General features: G+C 43.5%; 1 protein-coding gene across 1 annotated transcript in view; it reads right to left on the bottom strand.

Moving 5' to 3' along the window:
* LOC127582807 (SH3 and cysteine-rich domain-containing protein 2-like) overlaps positions 1 to 22,981 on the bottom strand; it is a 104,578-nt gene that overhangs the window by 27,994 nt on the left and 53,603 nt on the right. The window contains 9 exon segments of the mRNA XM_052038373.1: positions 2,203 to 2,264; positions 2,699 to 2,777; positions 3,354 to 3,434; positions 3,436 to 3,452; positions 9,025 to 9,106; positions 15,834 to 15,931; positions 22,383 to 22,593; positions 22,596 to 22,642; positions 22,645 to 22,681. Of these exon segments, the coding sequence (XP_051894333.1) occupies positions 2,203 to 2,264; positions 2,699 to 2,777; positions 3,354 to 3,434; positions 3,436 to 3,452; positions 9,025 to 9,106; positions 15,834 to 15,931; positions 22,383 to 22,593; positions 22,596 to 22,642; positions 22,645 to 22,681 (714 nt within the window).

The raw sequence follows: 22,981 nt of genomic DNA on the forward strand, positions 1-22,981 counted from the left end.
TCAATCCAATACTGCCTTCCTTCTCCTTTTTCCGTATCCAAGTCTAACTCTGTTTCCTCTGCCATTTCTCAATGGGTTCCTCCTCTTCCCCAAGGTCCTAGGTGCCTCATTGCCCCGTTACCTGCCAGCTCTCCTGGCAAGTTGCAGAGCAATGAACTCGGGGCCCAAATCCAAGAAAAAAATTCCAAACACATGAAAACCATCATGAGACTTGCTGATCAGATAATTTTGGAGTTTGTAAACAAGCAAATGAAAGATCCAAACACAAATATACTGGCTATTACTTTGATTGCAAGTAAATTGTCCCTTGGACAGATCACATCAGGCCTCCATGTTAGCAGTGTGCCACTCTAATTAGGAGCAAGATGAAAAGATATTACTGACATGCTCAGCAGCAAACAGCTAATGAACTCATTTGTGTTTTCACTGCTGGCAAAAAAATTGTTGGAAACTTGCCCTCAGCTGTCAAGAATGATCACATTATACAAGGCTGGTCGTAAGCCTTACGGTTGTCATAGCCTAACGAAGCTTTGTGCGTTAGAATTACTCACAGGGGGTTACTAAGAGGCAGAGTAAACCCAAATGCAACCACGACTACACTGACTGCACCCTTGGCTGCTCAGGTATAGTGGGAAGGAAGGACCCATTTCTCTTAGCAGAAAGGTCAATGACGAGAGGTCAAGGATCTAAAGTAATTGGTGAAGGGATTAGAGGGGAAGTCGAGGAGAAACATTTTTCACCCAGAGGGAGATGTGGTTTGACCTGACAAGTATTTCCAGAATTTTTTGTTTTTATTGCAAGTCAAAGTTTCTTTACCCAGATGGATCGTGGAGACAGAAAACCTCAACACATTTAAAAAATACTTGCAATACACAAAAAGTGCTGGAGGAACTCAGCAGGTCAGGCAGCATCCATGGAGGGAAATAAACAGTCGAAACGTTACGGGGTCACCGAAACGTCAACTGTTTATTTCCCTCCATGGATGCTGCCTGACCTGCTGAGTTCCTCCAGCACTTTTCGTGCATTGCTCCAGATTCCAGCATCTGCAGAATTTCTTGCATCTCTGTAAAAAGTACTTGGATGAGCAGTGGGCTGGGAGGAGAATGCAGAGGGGTTTCAGGGAGATACACGACAGACCAAGTGTTTGTGCAAATGGGATACAATGTACAACAATGCATGCTCATCCGCTTTGGAGGAATAGAAAATCAGTACTTTTAAATGGTAAGAGATGGAAAGCTGGTGGTATTTATAGGACCTGGATGTTACTGTATACAAATTACTGAACTTTAAACACACAGATGCAGGAAAGCAAAATTGTACATTGGCTTATATTGCAAGGAGATTTATGTTCAAGGGCACTTGTACTCCTATTGTATTGGGCCTTGGTGAGACAACATATGGAATACTGTGCAACAAACAATCTGCTGGAGGAACTCAGCGGGGTCGAGCAGCATCTATGGTGCGAGGAATTGTCAATGTAAGGAATTGTGCCTCCATATGGAACATTATGTTCAGGTCTGGTCTCCTTACCCAAGGAAGGATACATTTGCAACAGATTGGTTCCTGGGATGTCAGGTTTGTCATACAAGGAGAGATCAAGTCAACTGAGCCTGTACCAGTTTAGAAGAATGGAGGTGATCTCTGCTTAAGGGGCTTGAAAAAATTGATGTGGATTTGATGGTTCACCAGGCAGGAGTGTCCAGAACTCAAAATAAGGGGTTGGGTGTTCAGGACAGAGATGAGAAGAGATTTCTTCACTCAGAGGGCAGTGAATCTTTGGAATTTTCCATGCAAGAGGACTGTGGCGACTCAGCTGCTGAGTATATTCTAAAAACAAAAGAGATTGACAGATTTTTTTTAAGATATTAAGCAAATCAAGGAATGCCAGGTTAGTGCAAGAAAGTGACACCAAGGTGAAAGATTAGCCGTGATCTGATTGAATGGTGGAGCAGTCACGAGGAGCTCCTGTCCCACTAATGTTCACTAGGTATGCTGTAACCTACAAGACTTTGGGCCAAGAGTTGAGGAGAGATAAGGGCAGATAGCCCCATTAGAACCAGCACCGATGTCATAGGTCAAATGCACTCCCTCTGACCTAGAAATTCCTATGATTCTAATTAGGGTTGCTAGGTGACGCTACTCCCTCTGCTCTTCTGTTGACACGTCTAACACTCTCCAACTTTCGACGGTAATTAGGTTTACCTGAATGGACACGGAGCTCTCCTTCTTATCTTCTGTTTCAACTGTTCCATTCTCCAAAGGCACTATTGGGAGAGAGCAAAAAAAAATCAGTGATGCTTACAGGGACCTCAGATCAAGGTAAAACATTCCATTACATTCATTAACCAGCTGCCCGCCTGGATTACCGACATCTCACATGTGGGAAGCAGTTTGTTGGTGTGAACTCAAAAGTCCCAGGCCAGAGAGACTCCAGTGCAGTACAGAAGAGGGCTACAAAGTCATTAGACAGTATGGATGAGATATTAAACAGTAACTTCATGATCACCTGATATAATTTTGGAAAACAGCAAAAGGAGTGTATCCCAATGTCCCACCCAATATTTACAACTCAGTTAACAGCAATAAAAGGGAGTGGTCTTCCCATTGTGTCCTGGCTGATGCGAGAGCTCACTTAATGGAAACTGGCTGTCACTTTGTCTGCAACTGCAACCAAAGTATCCCATTGCTGTTGGCTCACCGGTGTCTTTCTGGCTCTCACTGTCTGCAGAGCAACTTGTCCCAAGGTCCGGCTCTTCTGCAATGTCTCCATTGTTACCCTGTGAAGAATGAAACAAAACATCATTGGCCTAAAAAGAATCAGGAGTGGGGATAAACCGCTCCACCCCATTCCCCCATCCAATGGGATCACAGCTGTTCTGATCCTGGCCTCAGCTTTCTTACCTGTCCCCGTACCATCAATTTCGACTAGGGCTTCAATATTTTTCAATGACTCATGCCTCCGAGGTAAAGAATTCCAAAAACTCAGGAAGACAATTGGAGATGGGGGCCGAGGACATTCACAGCAGGTGCTGGGGAAATGACATCTGGTAATGATGGGAAGTTAAAGGCCGCCACCTGAAAACTTTGAACCAAGCCTAACAGTTGCCCAGGTAGGTTTGGGCCCTTGAACCAACTGTGAAGTAAGCCTAGATACTATGGTAAAGAACTGCTTCAGCTGAAAACCACCCTCAAGCCTAACTGTTAGATCTTCCTGGGCTAGCAAGAGTGGTAATAAATCTGCAGACAACACCAAGCAGTGGAGAGCAGGTACCACAAGTGAATATCTGGAGCAGGGCCTTACAAAGTGATTTTTGGGAACACACAGGTAATATTGTCCGATATTTCATATTTACCAAATGCTTTGTGGGAGACTCTGAGAAGCTCCCAAAACTTGACCTGCTCATCTGGGCAAGAGACGTCCCAAATCGAAGAGCTTTCGTACACCGGGTCCACTTACTGCTTGTGGCTTAACACAGGAGAGAATAGAGAGACATTAGACTGAAGCCAATCTCTGTACTTCATGTGTCTGATACATGTGAATCAGGGTGGCTTCTCTCTCTTATGTGGTCACTCCTACACCCTCAGCACAGAGACTATTCAGGTCATCGGGCTAGTACTGGCTTTTTGAATGAACTTTCTAATCTGATCAATACTCTGGTTTTCACTCCTAGTCCTGACTTCCCTTCCCCTCCCCCATTTAATTATGTATCCATTACACCTTTGTGAATATTATGCATGAATCTGCCCCCACTGCCCTTTCAGACAGCACTTCCAAAATCAAGAGCTGCTCCTCAAAGAAGCCAGCAGTTAACAGCAGAGGCCGTACCTCTCAGCCCATCTCACGGAGGTTGGCCAAGAATGGAGCTGATCGCATTACTCCCAAATCCTAGCTCTTGGCTTATTCTAGCTTTTCAAATATTCATTGAAATACTTTTTAAATATGGGAATGGGTTTTGCCTCCACCATGCAGTGAGTTGAAGACCTCCACCACATATGGAATGGAAAATGTTTTTCCTCAACTCCCTTCTAATGCTTTTACTGATTAATTTAAATCCATGCTCCTCTGTAATCCTCCTCTGTAAAGGGAAATAGATCCTTTAAATTTAACCCCTCTATTCAATTTCTCCTCAGTTTCCTTTGTTCCAGTGTGTTCAGTTCCTCCTCCTTTCTACAGTTCCCCAACACTTGCAGTGTCTGAATCTCTTCTGCTCTCCTCTTAGAGTGCCATCACCTCCTTGCTGGAATGTGGTGACCAGAATTGTACACAGTACACCGTGTTCCAACTACAGCCCTCAACCCCGATTCCTGTGCTAATTATCTTGAATTAGTCTGTTGGTTTCTATCGGTGGAGATGATCTCTCCCCAGCTAGTTCTGAAACTACTGAAGTTTTGTTTTAATCCCTTAAGAACACCTGACAAATCAGACAAAATAGAACCCTAGCCATTATAAAAATCGTTGGGTTATTTTCTTCCCTTAGAAAATGTGCCCATGGGAAATCCAGCCTCTATTATTACATCTGATGACACACCCGTAAAAGCTTCTATTTGACACGTGATCTGAAGCTCCTTCATATTTTATGAGATGTCAGCCCAGTGAATAATCAGCACTCAATCTCACTGGCGTCTGATGTCTCTCTCAGTCCCCGTCATCTCGGCAACTGTCTTGTTCGTTATGGACAGTTCAGCTTGCAGTTTTCCATCAGGAAAAAGCAGCGACTCCAGATGCTTGACACTTCTTTGATGTTCTTGAAAATAGAAAATGACCCACTAGCCCAACCTACCACCAGGTACTGAACTGGACTGACCACATGTACACTTTGGATGTAGAAGCCGGTCAGAAGCTGGTGCTCTATGGTGACCAGCTCATCTCCTGCCACCCCAAAGCCTTTCTACCATCTACAAGACAAGTCTTGTGATGGAGTACTCTCCACACTGCTGCAGTTCCAACAATGTACTAGCAAGTTGATAACACCCAGGACAAAGCAGCACACAGCACTTTTGACCAATGCATCACATTAAACTTTCACTGCCTCTGTCACTGGTGCACTGCTGCAGTGTTCAATCTGGAAACACACTGCAGTTATTTGCCAGTGATTCTTCCACAGCCCCTCCCAAACCCACACCCTTTTCCACCTGGACAAAGACAGCAACCACATAAGATGTACTGTTGAAAGTATCCTGACTGGTTGCATCATGGTCTGGTATGGCAATTTGAATGCACAGGAATGCAAGAAGCTGCAGACAGTAATGGACTCATCCCAATATCACGGGCACATTCCTCCCCACCATTGGAAGCATCTACACAAGGCACTGCCTCAAGGTGGCAACATCCATCATCAAAAGATCCCCACCATCCAGGCCATGCCCTCTTCTCGCAGCTACCATCGGGCAGGAGGTACAGAAGCCTGAAGTCCCACCCCACCAGGTTCGAGAACAGCTACTTTTCCTTTAACCATTCGGTTCTTGAACCAACCTGCACAACCCTAATCACCACCTCAACATAGCAACACTATGACTACTTTGCACAACGGTGGACTTTTTTTTTGTTCTAATTGTGTTCTTTCTTGTATAATTTATGTTTAATTTGTTTTTCTTGTGAATGTAGTGTCTCTAATGTTATGTACCTGTGATGCTGCTCCAGGTAAATTTTTGTATTACACCTGGGCATACATGTACATCTGACAATAAACTTGACTTTGACTTTGAATGCCACCACCTACAGGATCTGCTCCAGATCACACACCAGGCTGACCTGGAAATGTATCACTGTTCCTTCATTGCCAATGGTGATGAAGAAATAGCAATGAGATTAACATAAATGGGTGGTTGATGGTTGAGACATACTTGGTTGGGTGAAGGGCCCAATTTCCTGTTGTATCTATGACTCGAAATCTCAACACTCCACTGTGAGTGCCCTCACCTGATAGATGGCTGTCCTTCAGAAAGGCAGCTCACCACCACCACCTTCGAGGCAACTAGGGGCAATGAATGCCCGCCTTTCGAAAGACATTTGAGAGGTGCACGTCTCGGAGCCCATTCTGCACTCCTACAATACACAACTGACAAGTCTCCATGTGAGCATTGGCTCCAGCAGACTGAGAACTGGAAATGACTACTGAATCGGAGAGCACATAAATGTGTCTCTTCTGTAACTGCTAAGTTGGGAGGTGATAGAACAAACATACAGCTGTAACTCAAATCCCAGGTCCACTCTTTCCTTTCTTAAATCCCCAATGGGACTACATTTCCTCACTAGAGAACATTTCCAATACTCTAATGTGTTCAACGTCCCACCCAGTGTCGAAACCTCGAAATATTCAAAATTTCCTCACCTACATGGAATGCTGTTTCATTAGTAGTTTATTTGGCAACAAGACTGACTTCTCACCTCTGGAAAGTGAGACTGTTGAAGGGAATTGCTAGTGTAATTGCAAAGTAACCACCAGCTGTTTGAGTCCTCAGTGCACTGACCTTGTAGTAGTCAACCCTATGGGATAGGGCTCTTCAGCCAAAGGTGACCATGTTTATCATGTACTAGCCACATTTGATGACGTTACAGAGTTGGAGAGTCATACAGCATGGCCTTTGGCTCACCATGTCCACACAGGTCGTCAAACACCCACATCCTAAATTTTATTCTCCCCATATTCTCATCAACACCTCCCCCCCTTCCCCCCCCCCCCCCACCGATTCTACCACTCACCTGCACACTAGAAGCAATCAGCCACTAAATTAAACTTCCAGTCGTCACATCCTTGGGACGTAAAAGGAAACTAGACAGACAGCACTGGCGGTCAGGATCAAACCCGGGTCACTGGAGCTGTGAGGCAGTAGCTCTACCAGCTGCACCACTACGTTGCCCCAATTGACTTCAAGTATACACCTGTGTCAATGGTGCTGAGGTGGAGATGGTTGAGAACTTCAAGTTCCTAGGTGCTAATATCACCAATAATTTGCCCTGGTCCTGTCATGTGGAAGGTATGGTTAAGAAAGCACACCAATGCCTCTACTTCCTCAGAAGGCCAAGGAATTTGGCATGTCCCTGATGATTCTCACCAATGACCAACTGGACAGATGCACCATAGAAAGCATCCTATCCAGAAGTATCACAGCTTGATAATGGCAACTGTTCTGCCCTATCCCGCTGCTGGTAGATTCTTGAGTGGACCTCTCGTACACCAAAGATGAACTCTTGATCTCCCAATCTACCTCATCATGGCTCTTGCACTTTACTTGTCCACCTGCACTGAACTTTCTGTAACTGTAACACTGCATTCTGCATTGTTTTTTTTCTTTTTGTACTACCTTAATGTACCTTTGTTTGGAATGATCTGTCTGGATGGCATGCAAACAAAAGCTTTTCACTGCATCTCGGTACATGTGACAATAATAAATCAATTTACCAATAAATGGGTGAATGCAGGGGTGTGTTATACCCCACATGCGAACTCCAAGTGTTCAAACTAGGGTGCAATATCCTTTGATCACTAAATGCATCAATAATTTTATCAGAGGAGAGCTTCCCCTTCCTACAATGTAATATGCAATGTTAAACAATGCTGGAAATACTCAGTAGGTCAGGCAGCATCTGTGGAGAGCTAAACACAATTAACATTTCAAGTCAAAAACTTTGTTCAAAACTAGGAAAAATTAGAAAACACATTTTAAGCTGCAGAGAAGGTGGGGGGGGGTGGAGGTGGGGGGGGTGGGTGGGAAAGAGGTGGAGAGAAGAAAGGGAATGTTTGTGATTGGCCAGAGACTTGGAATGATGCAAGTAATAGTGGTGCTGGTTGAGAAGACCTGATAATTACAGATGATCTGTCTGGAGGTGTGAATAGAGGGAAATTAATGACAACAAAGGAGAGAAAAAAAAATTAAAACGAGGGGTCTAAGATACAAAACACACTGCTGCTGGAAACCTGCAATAAAAGAATTCTGGAAATACCCAGAAGATCAGGCAGTATCTGTGGAGAAAGAAGAACTGAGTTAGCATTACGGATTTCCAGCAACTCCTTTATTTTTGCTTTGGAATACATTGCCATTGATTTGACATTTGAGAACATGAGAAATTGGAGCAGAAGTAGGCCAGTTGGCCATCCGTGCCTGCTCTATCATTCAATAAGACCATGGCTGACCTTTTACCTCAGCAGAACATTCCTGCACAATCCCAATATCCCTCAATTCCCTTAACATTCAAAGATCTCCACCTCGAATCCACAGCTCTCTTGGGTAGAGAAATAGGAGTTGGCCTCATAACCCTTCAAGCCTACTCTGCCACTCCATAAGATCAAGGCCGCTCAATCCCCAGTTGCTTCAACTCACTTAAGTGCTCAAATGTTTAGCTACTAGTGTCCAGAACATACTCAGTGACTGAGGGGTGCACATCACTCTGGGAGGGGAAGACTTCAAGAGATTTACAAAGCTCTCATTCTCTTCTTCTCAGCCCTTAATGGCCCAAACAATCTTGAGACTAGACCCCACAAAGACAACGCCATGAAGATAATGGGGCAAGTTTGACTTTGCAAGATTGCGTAAAAACAAAAGAAAACAATAATTGACCATCTACTACTTCAAACCCTTTGACGTTAATGTTGGTCATTTTATATTAAGGCCAATATTCAGAATTATGCCTACTAGTTCTGCACCTTGCTCCATAAAGCCTCGGGTTCAAATGGTCAGATACTTGGATTGGCCAAGACCCACAAGTCCCTGCAAACCTTGTTGTTGAGAATGGGCAGCTTACTTTGGGATAAATGCAAAACACGAGGAAAAGAATGGAAAAAACAGACCGACGGCATTAACACGAGTAGCAATATTGACAAGAGTGCATGTTTCAGGCCAACAAAGAGAACTCAGAACATCAGTGAAGAGATCCAACCCATGGTACCTTGCATCATAGATTCCTAGATATCAAACACCTTCTCTTTAAAGTTTTATGCACTCAAGGTGTCTCCATGATATGCTATACAAGATAGCATGAAATAAGATGGTTTGAACTCCTGCAAGTAAGTGGTTTTAACTCACCTATAGGCATGGCTTCCTTAACAAATCCATACTGTTCATGGATGAGAAGTGGGGAGCTGAAATTTCGCCGGAATCCCATTGGCTTTCCATCGTGACATGAAATAAGAAGAGAGTGAAGATTAAAATGGATAGCAGCTATTGGTCTCAAGAGGTAACTGAATGTTGGAATCTATCTGAAATGGATGCAAGGGTAGTGAAGTTGCATTAAATCCATCTAGTTCATCACCTCAGGCAAAGAATCCAATTTATTATCACTGAATTATATGACATGAAATTTGTTGTTTTGAAGCAGTACAGTGCAAAGATATAAAAGTACTATCAATTACAAATAGTGCAAAAGGAATAACAAGGTAGTGTTCGTGGACCATTCAGAAATCTGATGGCAGTTGCTGAAATGCAAAATAAAAGCAGAGAACAAAAAAAAGTGTTTGTACTTCCAATTTAGTAAACTTCATGAAAAGATCTCTACTTTGGGAAAACTGAGAGCAGATGGGTGATCACTTTGCAGAAAGCCTCCATCCAGTCCTCAAGGATGACAATGACCTCGACCTCCACCTGCTTCAAGTCTCCACACCACTTCTGGATTTGGCCTCCTTCAGGATCTGTGATGTTCAATGCAAGCTCACAGAACAGCACTTTGTGTCCTGACTTGTCACAATACAACCTTACAGACTCAATGATGAAATCAACAGTGCAGGTAATTGGCCATTCTTAGCATGTACCTCAGATTTCCAGCAATCACTGCTTTCTCCTTCCTCTTCTGATATTTCAGGTCTCCTGCCTCCCATTGACCCCACCCTCGCAACCAGCACCTGCACTACTTGTGCATTTGTTCTCCCATTCTCCACCCCATCACTGAACCCTTTTGTTCTCTTCAAACACTCCTTCTTCCCCACCCCCCCCCCACACCGCCGCCTCCCCCACTTTCTCTACAACTTGAAACTTGCCTCTGTTATAACGTTTCCCTGTTTTGATGAGAGGCCGTCAACTCGAAATGCTAATTTTATTTCTGACCCCCACAGATACTGCCTGACCTGTATTTTCATCTTTTTGCTTGCACTGGCACATTTACATTCCTCCCCACCCCCCATGTGAAATCTTGGTTTTTTTTAAAAAAGAAAAAAGGGCTGATCATTGCCCATTTCACCATTTTGAGATTAAAGCTAAATTTGTTAAAGGTTTGAACAACAGAAGCACTACAACTACAATCAGCACTGTTGCTTGTCAAAAGCAGAAAGCTTGTGAATGAAATGGTAAAAGAAAGCTTTGGAGTTTTCTATATCTGTTCACATACATGGTTCTTGTCACCTGCACTGAAAATTAATACACTCAGGCACTTTATTATAATATTCTAGCATTTCAGGTAACACCTTGGCTGGATTTTCCTGGAAACGCATGGCACTACTCGCATATTTTCTTGATTCTGTAGAACATAGGAGACCACTCAACCCATCGAGTCCATGTCTGCTGTCAATGGAATCCATCAGAACCATTCCCCACTTATTATCTCACATGCCCATTAACTCTGCCCGATTCCGCTGCCACTTACCTACACTAAAGGGTAATTTACAGTAGCCAATTAACCTGCCCATTCATCTTTGGGAATAAAAGAAGCAAAGGAAACCCATGCAATCACAGAGAAATGTCAAACTCCACAGAGAGGGCACCAGGGGTCAGGATCAAATCCAGGTCACTGGAACTGTGCAACAGTTGTGTGCCTGCTGCACTGTGCCACCCAGTGTCGATGAACTGCTGACGTATTCCTACATATTGTTAGGAGGAACGTGGAAGTCTTGAACTTGCTGAGGACTCCTTACTGGGGATCATCTGGCTGGACTCTGATGTTAAACTTCTCATGGAATCCAGCCACTAACTTACTGCTGAAGCAGTGCGATGTCAACAAAACAAAAGAGCTGGTCATTGACTTCAGGAAAGGGGGCGGTGTACATGCACCTGCCTACATCAATGGTGCTGAGGTTGAGAGGGTTGAGATCTTCAATTTCCTGGGAGTGAACATCACCAATAGCCTGTCCTGGTCAAATCATGTAGGTGCCACAGCCAAGGAAGCTCGCCAATGACTCTACTTCCTCAGGAGGCTAAAGAAATTCGGTTTGTCCCCTTTGACACTCACCAACTTTTATCGATGCACCATAGAAGGCATCCTATCTGGATGCATCATGGCTGGGTATGACAACTGCTCTGCCCAGGACCACAAGAAACTGCAGAGAGTTGTGGACAGAGCCCAGCACATCACGGAAACCGGCCTCCCCTCCTTGGACTCTGTCTTTACCTCTCGCTGCCTTGGTGAAGCAGCCAGCATAATCAAAGACCCCACCCACCCGGGTCATTCTCTCTTCTCTCCTCTCCCATCAGGTAGAAGATACAGGTGCCTGAGGGCACGTACCACCAGACTTAAGGACAGCTTCTACCCCACTGTGATAAGACTATTGAATGGTTCCCTTATTACGATGAGATGGACTCTGAGCTCGCGATCTACCTTGTGACCTTGCATCTTATTGCACTGCACCTTCTCTGTAGCTGTGACACTTTACTCAGTACAGGTAAAAACAATAACAGTACAAACTCAATGCACTTTGTACTAACTCAATGTAACTGCACTGTGTAATGAATGGACCTGTACGATCGGTATGCAAGACGAGTTTTTCACTGGACCTCAGTACAAGTGACGATAATAAACCAATACTGGAACAGTAACTCAATTCACTTCAAGAGAGAGGAATGGCTGGGAGGGAGAAAGGCAACTTTATGGCAATTTATGTGTTTTTTTTAATTTATTTAAATTGATTTAAGCTTTTCTTACAATTTCTAATAACAGAACATTTTAATAGGGCATACAACTTTTTAAATAGTTGTTGAATATTCTTGAATTCAATTGAAAACCAAAAAGCAGCAGATGCTGGAAATCTGAAATAAAAACCAAGTGCTGGAAATACGCCAGCAAGTGAGGGGACGGACTGATACAAAGTCACTGACCTGAAATATTAACTCCTCTTTCCACAGATGCTGCCTGACCTGCTAAGTATTTCCTGCACTTTGTTCTTGAATTCAACTGTTTGACAGCTTTGAAAATCATTTAAAATGGAGGTTGGTGTGGGTGGGGGGGGGGGGGGGGGGGGTGGGGTGTGGTCACGATTCACTGGTTGTCAAAACATTTCAATGGGATTTAGCCTTGGAAGTTCCTACATTAGACCAGCTCAGAGCCTCCTTGGTTCAGGAAGCTCTTGCCGGGAGTCTGCAGAAGGGAACAGCAGTGCACGTGGGTAGCTGGCTGCTCCCAGGAAACTCTGAGCCATTTAATTACAAAGTGGGGGGACAAAATTTGAATTAACAATTCATCATAAACCTCAAGTTTCTTCATCAGGAAAGAATAGTGGATTAAACCTAATGTTGCACCTTTTGCACCAAAAGTTAGATTTAACTCCTTATGAAACAAATGCAAACTTTTGCGCAATTCCTCCCCCATCCCCAGACTAACACCCCCTGCGACTGAGGTCATTCAGTCAGCTGCAGTAGGAGGGATACCTGTCATCAGACTGCAGAAGTAGGCATGCTCTGCAAGAACATTTGGATAGTGAGGTTGGAGGGAAGGGGCAGGGGAAGGAAAGTGCTGCACGGATGTTCTCATGGCTCCCTTGAAGCCATTTCCTTCCCCAGCATTTCCACCAACTCATGGGAATTCCCGTCCACCATCACTCAAACTAGAGAAGCTGCATTCAGAATGGCCGGGAACAGAGGGTCTTTTTGTTGAAAGGACACAGAAGCCCAGCAAAATGACCAGAAAGAGTGTACCACCTCCCAAACTACCCAACATCCTGTCCCATTAAGTGCTTCCTATCCTACCTGTGTCCAAAATATTGAAATCCCTCGAGATGCTCTGGCATAACTTTCAGGGAAAACAACTGAAAGCACCACCCTCCCAAACTACACAACCTCCCAAACTCCCGTCCCATGAAGTACTTCCTATCCCACAAGGCCGAGCCGATAAATTATCTATAGGATGTCTGTCCAAAAGCTTCCAGAAGATGTTAGCTCACATGTTTTTAAGGTAACAAGAGAATCCTTGTCTCACTCTGTCTTGCCTTCCCCTTACCCCTCCCCCATGGAGAACCGGCGGCTTTATGCGCCGTGCTCCATCCTGCTGACGGGACAAGTCTTTGAAGCAGTGGTCCAGTTAGTGGAGATGCTGCCTCTCAAGAGCCAGAGACCCGGGTTCAATCCCAACCTCAGGTGCCATCTGTGTGGAGTTTGCCCGCTCTTCCTGTGACTGTGTGGACTTCCTTTGGGTGCTCCAGTTCCCTCCCAAATCCCAAAGACATGCTGGTTGGTAGGTTAATTGGCTGCTGTAAATTGCCTCAAGTGTCTTGGTGAGTTGACGAAAACATGGGGAGAATAAAAGTGTGGGAATAGCGTAAATGGGTGGTTGATGGTCAGTGCACACAGTGGGCTGAACAGCTGGCTTCCGTGCTGAATTTCTATAACACTAAGCAGTGATGGCAACAGCTTTGCCCAGGGTTATAAATAATTTCATTAAACCAGTAACATTATCCAAATTGCCAGTACATTATATTTTAGCAAAAATCTTCAGTTACAGCAATTCAAACGTACGTTTAGTATCTGCTAATTTGACTTGAGATGTTCATTTTTGGCTTTGGGTTACACATCTTGTCATGTGGCTGGTATAGAGACACAAGTAAGTGTGCTTTGATCTGTCTGCGAAAGGAAAAAGGAAAGGGATCCTTTGTGCTAAAGAGGCTTGACATTGACCTTATTATCTAGCTCCTGGTTCCACTCATATACTCAATTTAAATGCTTGTTTTAACACACTATGTCCACAACTTTGAAGACTGAGCTGCTGGGGTGGTTGGTAGAGGATCTAAATATTGCCCATGTGATTCTAATGAGCGAATATACAAATATTTTTTTTTAAAAATCATTGTTCTCAAATCCCTCGATATGCTCTGGCATAACTTTCAGGGAAAACAACTGAAAGCACCACCTCCCAAACTACACAACCTCCCGTCCCATTAAGTACTTCCTATTCCACAGGAGGCCAAGCCTATAAATTATCTATAGGATGTCTGTCCATACTTCGATGATCTATACATTGGATAAACACTTAAACCCCATCCAGAAGTGTAGCTACTTATGATAGGGAAGTATTGCTCATCTGTACGCAAGGCAGAAGTAATAAATCCTGAATTTTTAAAGATCCAATTAAGTTCATCAAAAAATAATGGAGAGATATTATACGGGATGCCGTGAGCATATGACTGTGTAAATATTTATTTAGCGATTGAAGCTCTGTGCCTGAATACACATGACTGATATCTCATTGACACATTAGCACAAAATTTTACAGAAATATCCACACACACTTTGTATGGGAATTGTTTATACACTGGACGCAGTCCACGCGTGCTTTCCTGTCACTTACTAGCTACAGTTGCACAAAGCCCAGTGGAGCCAACTCAAAATGTTGGGATCCATCTGTTCCTTTCTTGGGCAAGAGTCCCTGATCAATGGTGTTTCTATTTCCAGTCCACTTGGTTGGAAGCTCTGCCGCTGGACACATTTATTTTGTTGCCCTAAACGAGTGTGCCAGCTTGCATTTATCCTTCACACTCATCACTTAAATCTCCAAGGAAACAGGACCTACCAAAAAGGTCCTGTTTGGGTCATTTAAATGTGGAGCAGAGATGGGTGAAGAGAAAGAAAGAAAAATGTAAAGGGATTATATAATGATTAGAGATGGCATGATTTATCCATCTCACTGGGTAGTATCATAATTATGGCTGCGAGGACAAAAAGACAAGCACATATTAAATAGATACCAACAGGTAACCAATTGTCCTGGCAGAGATGAAATGGGCTCCCTCTAAACCCTGCTGTGTATTTCTATTCTGTCGATTTTAATCTCCCATTACCCTTCTCACCAAAAGAAAAATGTGCCGAGCTAAATTTGAAACCTTGTGTGGCAGATTTTCTGCTAGCTGCTTATGCAGTAGGTTGTGTGTGTCAGACGTCGTCAATACTTGGACTGACAAGATCCCTTATTTATATTTCATCCCTAGAATGGCAAAGCATGATTAAAAGGAGCTGGTAATGTATATTAATATTCACCACTGGTAGTGACAGAAGGATCAAGAGCAGGAAAGATTCCTTAATCATTTTGTCACTAGGATCATTTTCTTTAGAACAGGAGAAGCCAAGAGAAGTTTTAATTGAGCAGTATAAAGTTATGAGGGACCTCGATAGAGGAAGGACACATTTCCTTTAGCAGAGGGGTCATAGATTTAAAGTAATTGGTAGAAGGAATAGAGGGGGGAGCAGGAAAAATATTTTCATCCAAGTGTGTCAGGTTTGAAATAAGAAATGCCTGGTTGTAGATTTGGAGAGATGGCAATTCAGCACCATAGATTAAGTGCTGCGATGAGGTTGACCCAGGCATGGACCAAATGGCCTCGTGTCATTAAAGCTTGTGAATTCCATGAAATAATTTCCGATCCTGACAATTTATGCCCTTATAGAAACAGCTTGAATTTAAGTCCCTCAGTGCTTCCTCCCCAATTTCTGTTTTTATTTCATAGAATTTCAATGCCACTATACATATTTGTACAAGTTAGGTGCATATCTCTCTCCAGATATTGCAATGGAAAAATAAGCAACGCAAAGAGGTCGATTTTGTGTTTGCTTGCATCTTGAAGCTTTTAAGCATCATATATGCGGCAACTGGCCCACGTTTCACACCGGTGATCAGTAGGAGTGTAACAACCCTGGAAAGCACTCACCAATTTCCCCACACACTGCTGCCTGCACGTGTCCTCTCCACACTGTGGATGAGCGTTGATTTTACAGAGTTTGCATCGCCATCCGCGTTTTGAATACCCTGGAAGCACAAAACAGCAAAAGAAATGTTACTCCAGGCTGACTAACAAGGGATAAACTGTAGAAGCTACATTTAACACAAAGTAAAATGGCTTTTATACCACTCTTCTCCCAATTATTTTTCAAAAGTCAGAGAGTTATACAACTTGGAAACAGGCCCTTCGGCCCAACTGATCCATGCTGACCAAGATGTCCCATCCAAGTTAGTCTCATTTGTCAGCACCTGGCCCATAACCTTCTAAACCTTTCTAATCCATGTATCTGTCCAACTGTCTTTTAAAAGTTGTTATTGTACCTGCCTCAACCACTTCCTCTGGCAGCTCGTTCCACATAGATGCCACCCTTTACTTAAAAAGAGTTGTCTCATGTATGTATTCATCCAATGTACTCATTTTATAAAAAAAAAATCAGGGCATGTTCTGACCGAGGCTCTTCAACTTGAACCATTGACCGTTTATCTTTCCACACTTGCTGTCAGGTTTGCTACATGTTTTTTCTGCTATTGCTTCAGTCACCACATTGGTCTGGAGTCACACAAACCAAGTCTATCCAGATCAGGCAAGATGGTCGATTTTCCCTCTAGAAGGACAATCATGAACCTGATGGGGTTTTTAAAATAACAATCTAAAATTTTTATTGCTAGTAACAAGTCTTTCTGCCCCCTCCCAATTCCAGATTAACTTGCATCATGATGGGATTTGAGTCAGGTCTCTAGAGTCAGGGCAGGCACAGTAGTGTAACGCTATTACAGCGCCAGCAACCTGGGTTCAATTCCGGCCGCTGCCTTAAGGAGTTTGTATGTTCGCCCCATGTCTGCGTGGGTTCCTCCGGGTGCTCTGGTTTCCTCCCACATTCCAAAGACATATGGGTTAGGAAGTTGTGGGCATGCTATGTTGGCGCCGGAAGCATGCTGACACTTGCGGGCTGCCCCCAGAACACTATGCAAAAGATGCATTTTGCTGTGTGTTTCGATGTACGTGTGACTAATAAAGATTGTTATTCCATAGAGTTATACAGCAAGGAAACAGGCCATTTAGCCCAACTCCTCCATGCTGACCTTCCCGAGCTAGCACCACTTGCCTGCATTTTGCCCACATCCCTCTAAACCTTTCCTATCCATGAACCTGTTCAAATAGCTTTTAAACATTTGTCCAGTAACTTAAACCAGAGAGTGTTAACCAGAACAAAAGTGGGAAAACCATAGTGTTCACAGAATCAATTGGAACCAAAAAACAAAGTTTTCAAATGTATTCTCATTCTGCAACAATACCTGAATTCCTATCTTGTCAATCAAAATTTGAGTTCAAGTTCTGCCTTGTTCATCAGGAGCTACTTTTTCCAGTCACTTCTCAGTAACCCTACCCCTCCTCTTCTCAGGACTGACAATTACGTAGCCATTTCTTATGATATTCTCTGCACCATCTCTAGGGCCCACATGGCTACTATCAGTAAGATGATCCCTTTTAGGACCAGTTTTGAGTCTACACCCACATTGAGGAGCTCAAGGCATAGCTTGTCAAACTTCTCTGGAGGAAGCTTGTTCAAAATGCCTCTGACTTTCCTGAAGATTCCATCTTGTTGTTCAAGTGGCTTCACAACAAGCTCTGAGGTTGGAGCCAAGCAACATATGCTTGGCTTGTTGCTGCCTCTTGGTTTGGACACATTGAACAGATTAACCAATCAGAAGCCAATGCTTGCCCAACTGGCAAGAAAAGGAGCAAGGCAGCAGTTAACAAAAGATGGTTCCATTTCTACTTTATGCCTTTTGCTCCAACAGATTTAGTGGTGATTATGAAGGTAAAGGAATCAAGTCAGCATCTAAAATCTACCACTGATTACCTTCCACTCTTGCCAGCCTCCTCTGGGAAGGGAATGGAGAAGTCCCACTACAACTCTGCAGGGTGCTGGCAAATCCACACTTGCATTGGAGGCATTACAGAGGATCACTGGATTATTACTGGGCTGAAGAAGTTGTTTTGTTTTGAGAGAAGGCTGAGCAGGTTAGGCATCTACTTGTTGGAAATGATTAATTGAGATCTTATCGAAACACAAGGTTCTGAAGGGCACAGGTGACACCATTGATGCAGACAGAACGCTTTCCTTTTGTGGGAGGTCAGTTTCAGAACTAGGGCTCACCCATTAAAGATGGAGACAAGGAAGAACTTCTTCACTCAGAGGGTGGCGAACCTTTGGAATTCTCTACTCAGAGAGCTATGGAAGCAGAGCCATTGAATAGACTGAGAGTTTTGGACTATAATGACGTACAGCTTCAGGCAACAAGCAGCTAAGTCTAAAGCCAAGTTTATAGTTACATGCACGAGTACATGCACAGGTGCAATGAAAAATACTTGCAGCAGCATCACAGGCACATAGCATCATATAAGCAGCATTCATGAGAGAAACAAATTAAACATAAATTATGCACAACTTTTACAAGAAAGAACACAATTAGAACAAAAATAAAGACGCTTTTAGTGCAAAGTGGTCATAGTGTTGCTAAACTCTAGTGATTAGGGTTTTGCCTGTTGCTTCAAGAACTGAGTGGTTGAAGGGAAGTAGCTGTTCCTGAACCTGGTGGTGTGGGGACTTCAGGCTTCTGTACCTCTTGCCCGATGGTAGCTGCAAGAAGGTGGCATGGCCCAGATGGTGGGGATTTTTGATGGATGTTGCCTTCTTGAGGCAGTACCTCCTGTAGATACTACTGATGGTGGGGAGGGATGTACCATGATGTATTGGACAGAGTCCACTTTTCTCTGCAGCTTCTTACATGCCTGCACATATGGATTGCCGTACCAGACCATAATGCAAACAGTGGAACCAAGGCCAGTTGCAGAGAGAATCTAGGGGCTGTCTGCCCAACTCCTGGTCCTATTATTTTTTAAATAGGAGTTAGAAAGAGACTTTTGTATGTCTAATGTCTTGCTTGTCACGTTTCAGATGCCTCTAGCTTGCACAGCCCGCACTGAGTTGAAGGTTATTTAGTATTGATTAACTCAAGTGTGTCGCAAGATCTTGGCTGCCTTGTTAGAGTCCACAAAAGCAACGTCTTGCTGCTGTCAATGAATTTAACTACCTGGCAATTAGGACATTTATCACAAATGACTTATAGTGAAAACAGAAGACTGGCAGGTGACCCAAGGAATGAATTCAAAGTTAAGCAAGTCTTAGATCAAGGAGACAGAGAAGATGCTTCCATTTGCAGACAAGAGTCAGAGGTATAGCTTCAAGACAGTCTCTAAAATATCTAGCAGGGAATTTGGGAGATTTTTTGCACCCCCCGCCCCCACCACCCCCCCAGAATGTGCCTAGAATGCAATCAACAAGCCCATAGCTGATCTTTTACCTCAGTGCCATTTTCCTGCACTATTGCCAGATTCTCTTAACATCTAAATATCCATCTCTCCCTTGAACATGCTGAGCACCCGATTCTCCACAGCTCTCTTGGACAGAGAATTCCAAGCATACTCCATCCTCTGGGTTACGAGAATTCTTACCCCCCACCCCACCATCCACCGCTCACCACTGTTGAAAGCCAGCACCTCAAGAGTGCAATAGCATCTGATAGATTATAGGGTGAATCAACATTCGCTGGGAGACTTGGAATTCAATGAACTATTGTTTAACTCAGTGGGATTTTAAAACTAAATTTCTGCTCCAGAAGGTTGAATAATCACAGCAAAGAACAAGCTGCTGGAGGAACCCAGTGGGTCAGGCAGCTTCTGTAGAGAGAAATGAACAGTCAGTGTTTCGGGTCGAGACCCTTCATCTGGACTGGAAGAGTAGTATAAAGAAATAGAATAATTACATGTTTTTGTAAAATTTCCGTTGCTCACAAAGGCCACAAAAAGATGGAACTAGTGTCTCATTTAGGGTACTCGGCTCTTCTGCAGCCCAACATCCTCTTCCCCTCCACCACCCCAATTCCTCTCACACTGCCAAGTCTTCCCACAGTCACACTGCAACTTTCAGCCCCTCTGCAATGTGACAGGTAATTTTAAAGTCCTGCAAAGCCATAGAAAGTCGTCAGCATGAAACATCAACTCTCTCTCTCTCTCTCCCCCCGCAGGCTCTGCCTGCCCTGCCGAACATTTCCAGCGTTTTCTGCTTTGCTTCAGATTTTCAGCATCTGCAGTATTTTATTTGTGGATTCAAGGCACATGGTGGGTTTAAAAAAAGCCTTAAAAGGAGTTGAAGGTGTTCCTCAGATTAGCATCACACGCCAATCTGACAACACCATCCGGTCTGGCTTTCCACAACAGATAGTCAGAACAACTGATAGAGGTCTAAAACTGCTGGAGAGCTGGGAAAGAAAACTCGTCGTCCTTAGGAGATGTCTTTGTCCCAGTAACTACATTCTCCTTTCATCTATTTTACCAGCTGCTGCAGCAACTATGCTGCCGTCAGCATCCGATGCCTTCGATCCTTACATAGCTTTGTGGAAAAAAAGTTTGCCTCAGGAAACCTAATCCAACAACATCAGTACAATCTACTCTTTGCTCAAAGGGAAAGGATTATAATGCTCCTACTTGCATTGGAAGGTTAATAAAGACAATGGCCTTAAATATCTACAAGTGACTCCGATTACTATTAATTGATGCCTTGGTTATTTAGACAAAAACATGAAATTTGAAGCAGCTTATTCATTTGACTGCACCTTTATAAGATACGTCCTGGCTTCTCCAAGTCAGACAGTCCATTATATGATTTTCTATGCTTCATTTCAGTAAACAGCATTCAGCATTTCAGGCAGCATCTGTGAACCTGCTGAGTGTTTTCAGCAATTTGTGTTCTTTTTCCAGATTTCCAGCATTTGCCTTTTTTTTAATTTTTCATCAGGTTCAGAAGCATTCACCAGGATTCCTGTTTTCAGCAACTGGAAGGAGGTGACACAGTGCAAGTAGAGCAGCCGTCTCACAGCACCAGTTATCAGAACTCCAAGCAAATCTCCAAGTGCTGTCTGTGTGGAGTATGCACATTCATCGTGATAGCTTGGGTTTCCCCTTGGTGCTCCAGTTTTCCTCCACATTTCAAAAAAGTTAATTGGCCACTGTAAATTACCCCTAGTGCAGGTAGGTGTTAAGAGAAAATCAGTCAGGCTGTTACTTGGCGTGTGTGAGAGAACAGTATACAGGGAAAATACATGGAGAACGGGCTGAGACAGCATAAACTCAGTGGGCTGAATGGCTTCTCTTTTGTAAGGAAATAATAACAAAAATATCTGGGTGATCTTTGTGGAACATCTGCACCCAGCTTGCAAAAAGTATTTACATTAAAAATTATATCACACTTGTGCAGGCCACATCTGGGCATCAGAGTGCTACACAATAGTCCTGGTCTCCATGTGACGAGGGACACAGCCTTTGAAGAAGGTGCAAAACAGAACAATGAAGCCAAAACTTTGCAGTTACATTAGTAAAGATTGAACAGATTAGAGATATTTTATCTAGAGAAGCAATAATTGAGGGATGGCCTAACAGAGGTTAAAATTATGACAGAATGTAAAAAGACAAATGGAGAAGATTTCCCCCACCCCACACACCCATTTGTGGAAGAATCTAAATATCAGAGGTAATAAAACACAGAAGTCCTAAATACACACATCTTTACCTAGACCATCATTAGAAGGTTGAACTTGCTTCCACAGGGGTAGTTGAGTGAAGTAACAGATGCATTTAAGGGCATCCTACATGAAGAGAAGGGATATTAGAAGTTGCTGCATATCATAGAGTGGTTACAACAGGGGAGACCATTTGGCCCATCATGTCTGCACTGAGTCTCTATCAATTCCACTCGCCAACCATTTTCCACAGCCTTTCAAATTTCTTCCCCCACTATATTTATCCAATTCCCTTTTGAAGGCTACAATCGAGCCTACCAACACCACATCTGCTGAGAGCAGATTCCAAGTTCCAACCACACATTGTTTAAATAAAGCTTTCCCTCGCATCACTCTTCATCCTATTCCCCTTCAAAAACAGGGATGGGAGAACACCTATGTCTGGCATAAACACAGGCACAGTTCCATTTGGACAAATATCTCATTCCTCCTCAGAAATTTCTCTGTAATTACAATTCAACTCCTTTTACAGGTCAGGGATGTGGGAAGTGCGTCCATTTACCAAGGCAGGCCAAGAATACATGACTCTTGTGTACACCAGGCAAATTTGAACGTTCTGAAGACAGCAACAATTACAATAAGACACACCTTCCATTTGAAACCCGAACAGAAAACCAGCAGAGGCTCAAGACAATAGCTTGCACCCATCTAGAAGGTAGAATCAACTCTCTAGCACTACATAACTACGGAATAATTTGTGCTTACTCATTAATGTTAATGATGAACTACAGATGCAATGATGGGCTAAAAAATGTTGCATACAATCCCAAAAGCTCAGCTATTATTTAGTGAGTACATGTGATGCCGATGGTTGTCCCAGCTAGTATGAAACATACTACAATCATGTGATGGCAGATGTCACAAAATGTAGGCTTTTTGAAGACAAATTCTTGAAAGTTGTGCATCCTTACTGGTTTGAGGGGCAGAGAGCCCTGGTGGGATTTCCTCGCTGGCGGTTCGTTGGTGGTGGGGTCCACTGGTAGAAAAGCACTGGGTGGAGTTGGTGGGGAGGTGGGTGGAGGAGGCAGGATCTCTGGTGGAATTTCACATCACTATTTGACCGCTGGAAGAAATTTTCAACGCTTTTGCTTCGAGGATGGTCTTGAAGGAAAGGGATCTCTTCAGCCGTTGAAACTAAAAGAGAAAACAGAAACACCATGAAAATCATTAATGCTTGTGAAACAGGACCATTCAACAGATGCCATTATTGAGATTGATTAGTTCTTTATCAATATCACAGAATCCCAGATATGATCGAACAATCTTTTCTATAATGGGTCTTTGCTCAACTGGGGAATTGACGATTGTCCTTTTCTACCTCAACATTTATAGCAAGAAGAATTAGGGCACAGGTGGAGACAGTTGAGTACCATTAACTCCATGCCCTGCTCTATCCCCTTCACCTGAACTTAATTCCCACCTCATTTGTTACCT

The sequence above is a fragment of the Pristis pectinata genome, chromosome 25, assembly GCF_009764475.1.
Source record: "Pristis pectinata isolate sPriPec2 chromosome 25, sPriPec2.1.pri, whole genome shotgun sequence".
In the NCBI taxonomy this organism is placed as follows: Eukaryota; Metazoa; Chordata; class Chondrichthyes; order Rhinopristiformes; family Pristidae; genus Pristis; species Pristis pectinata.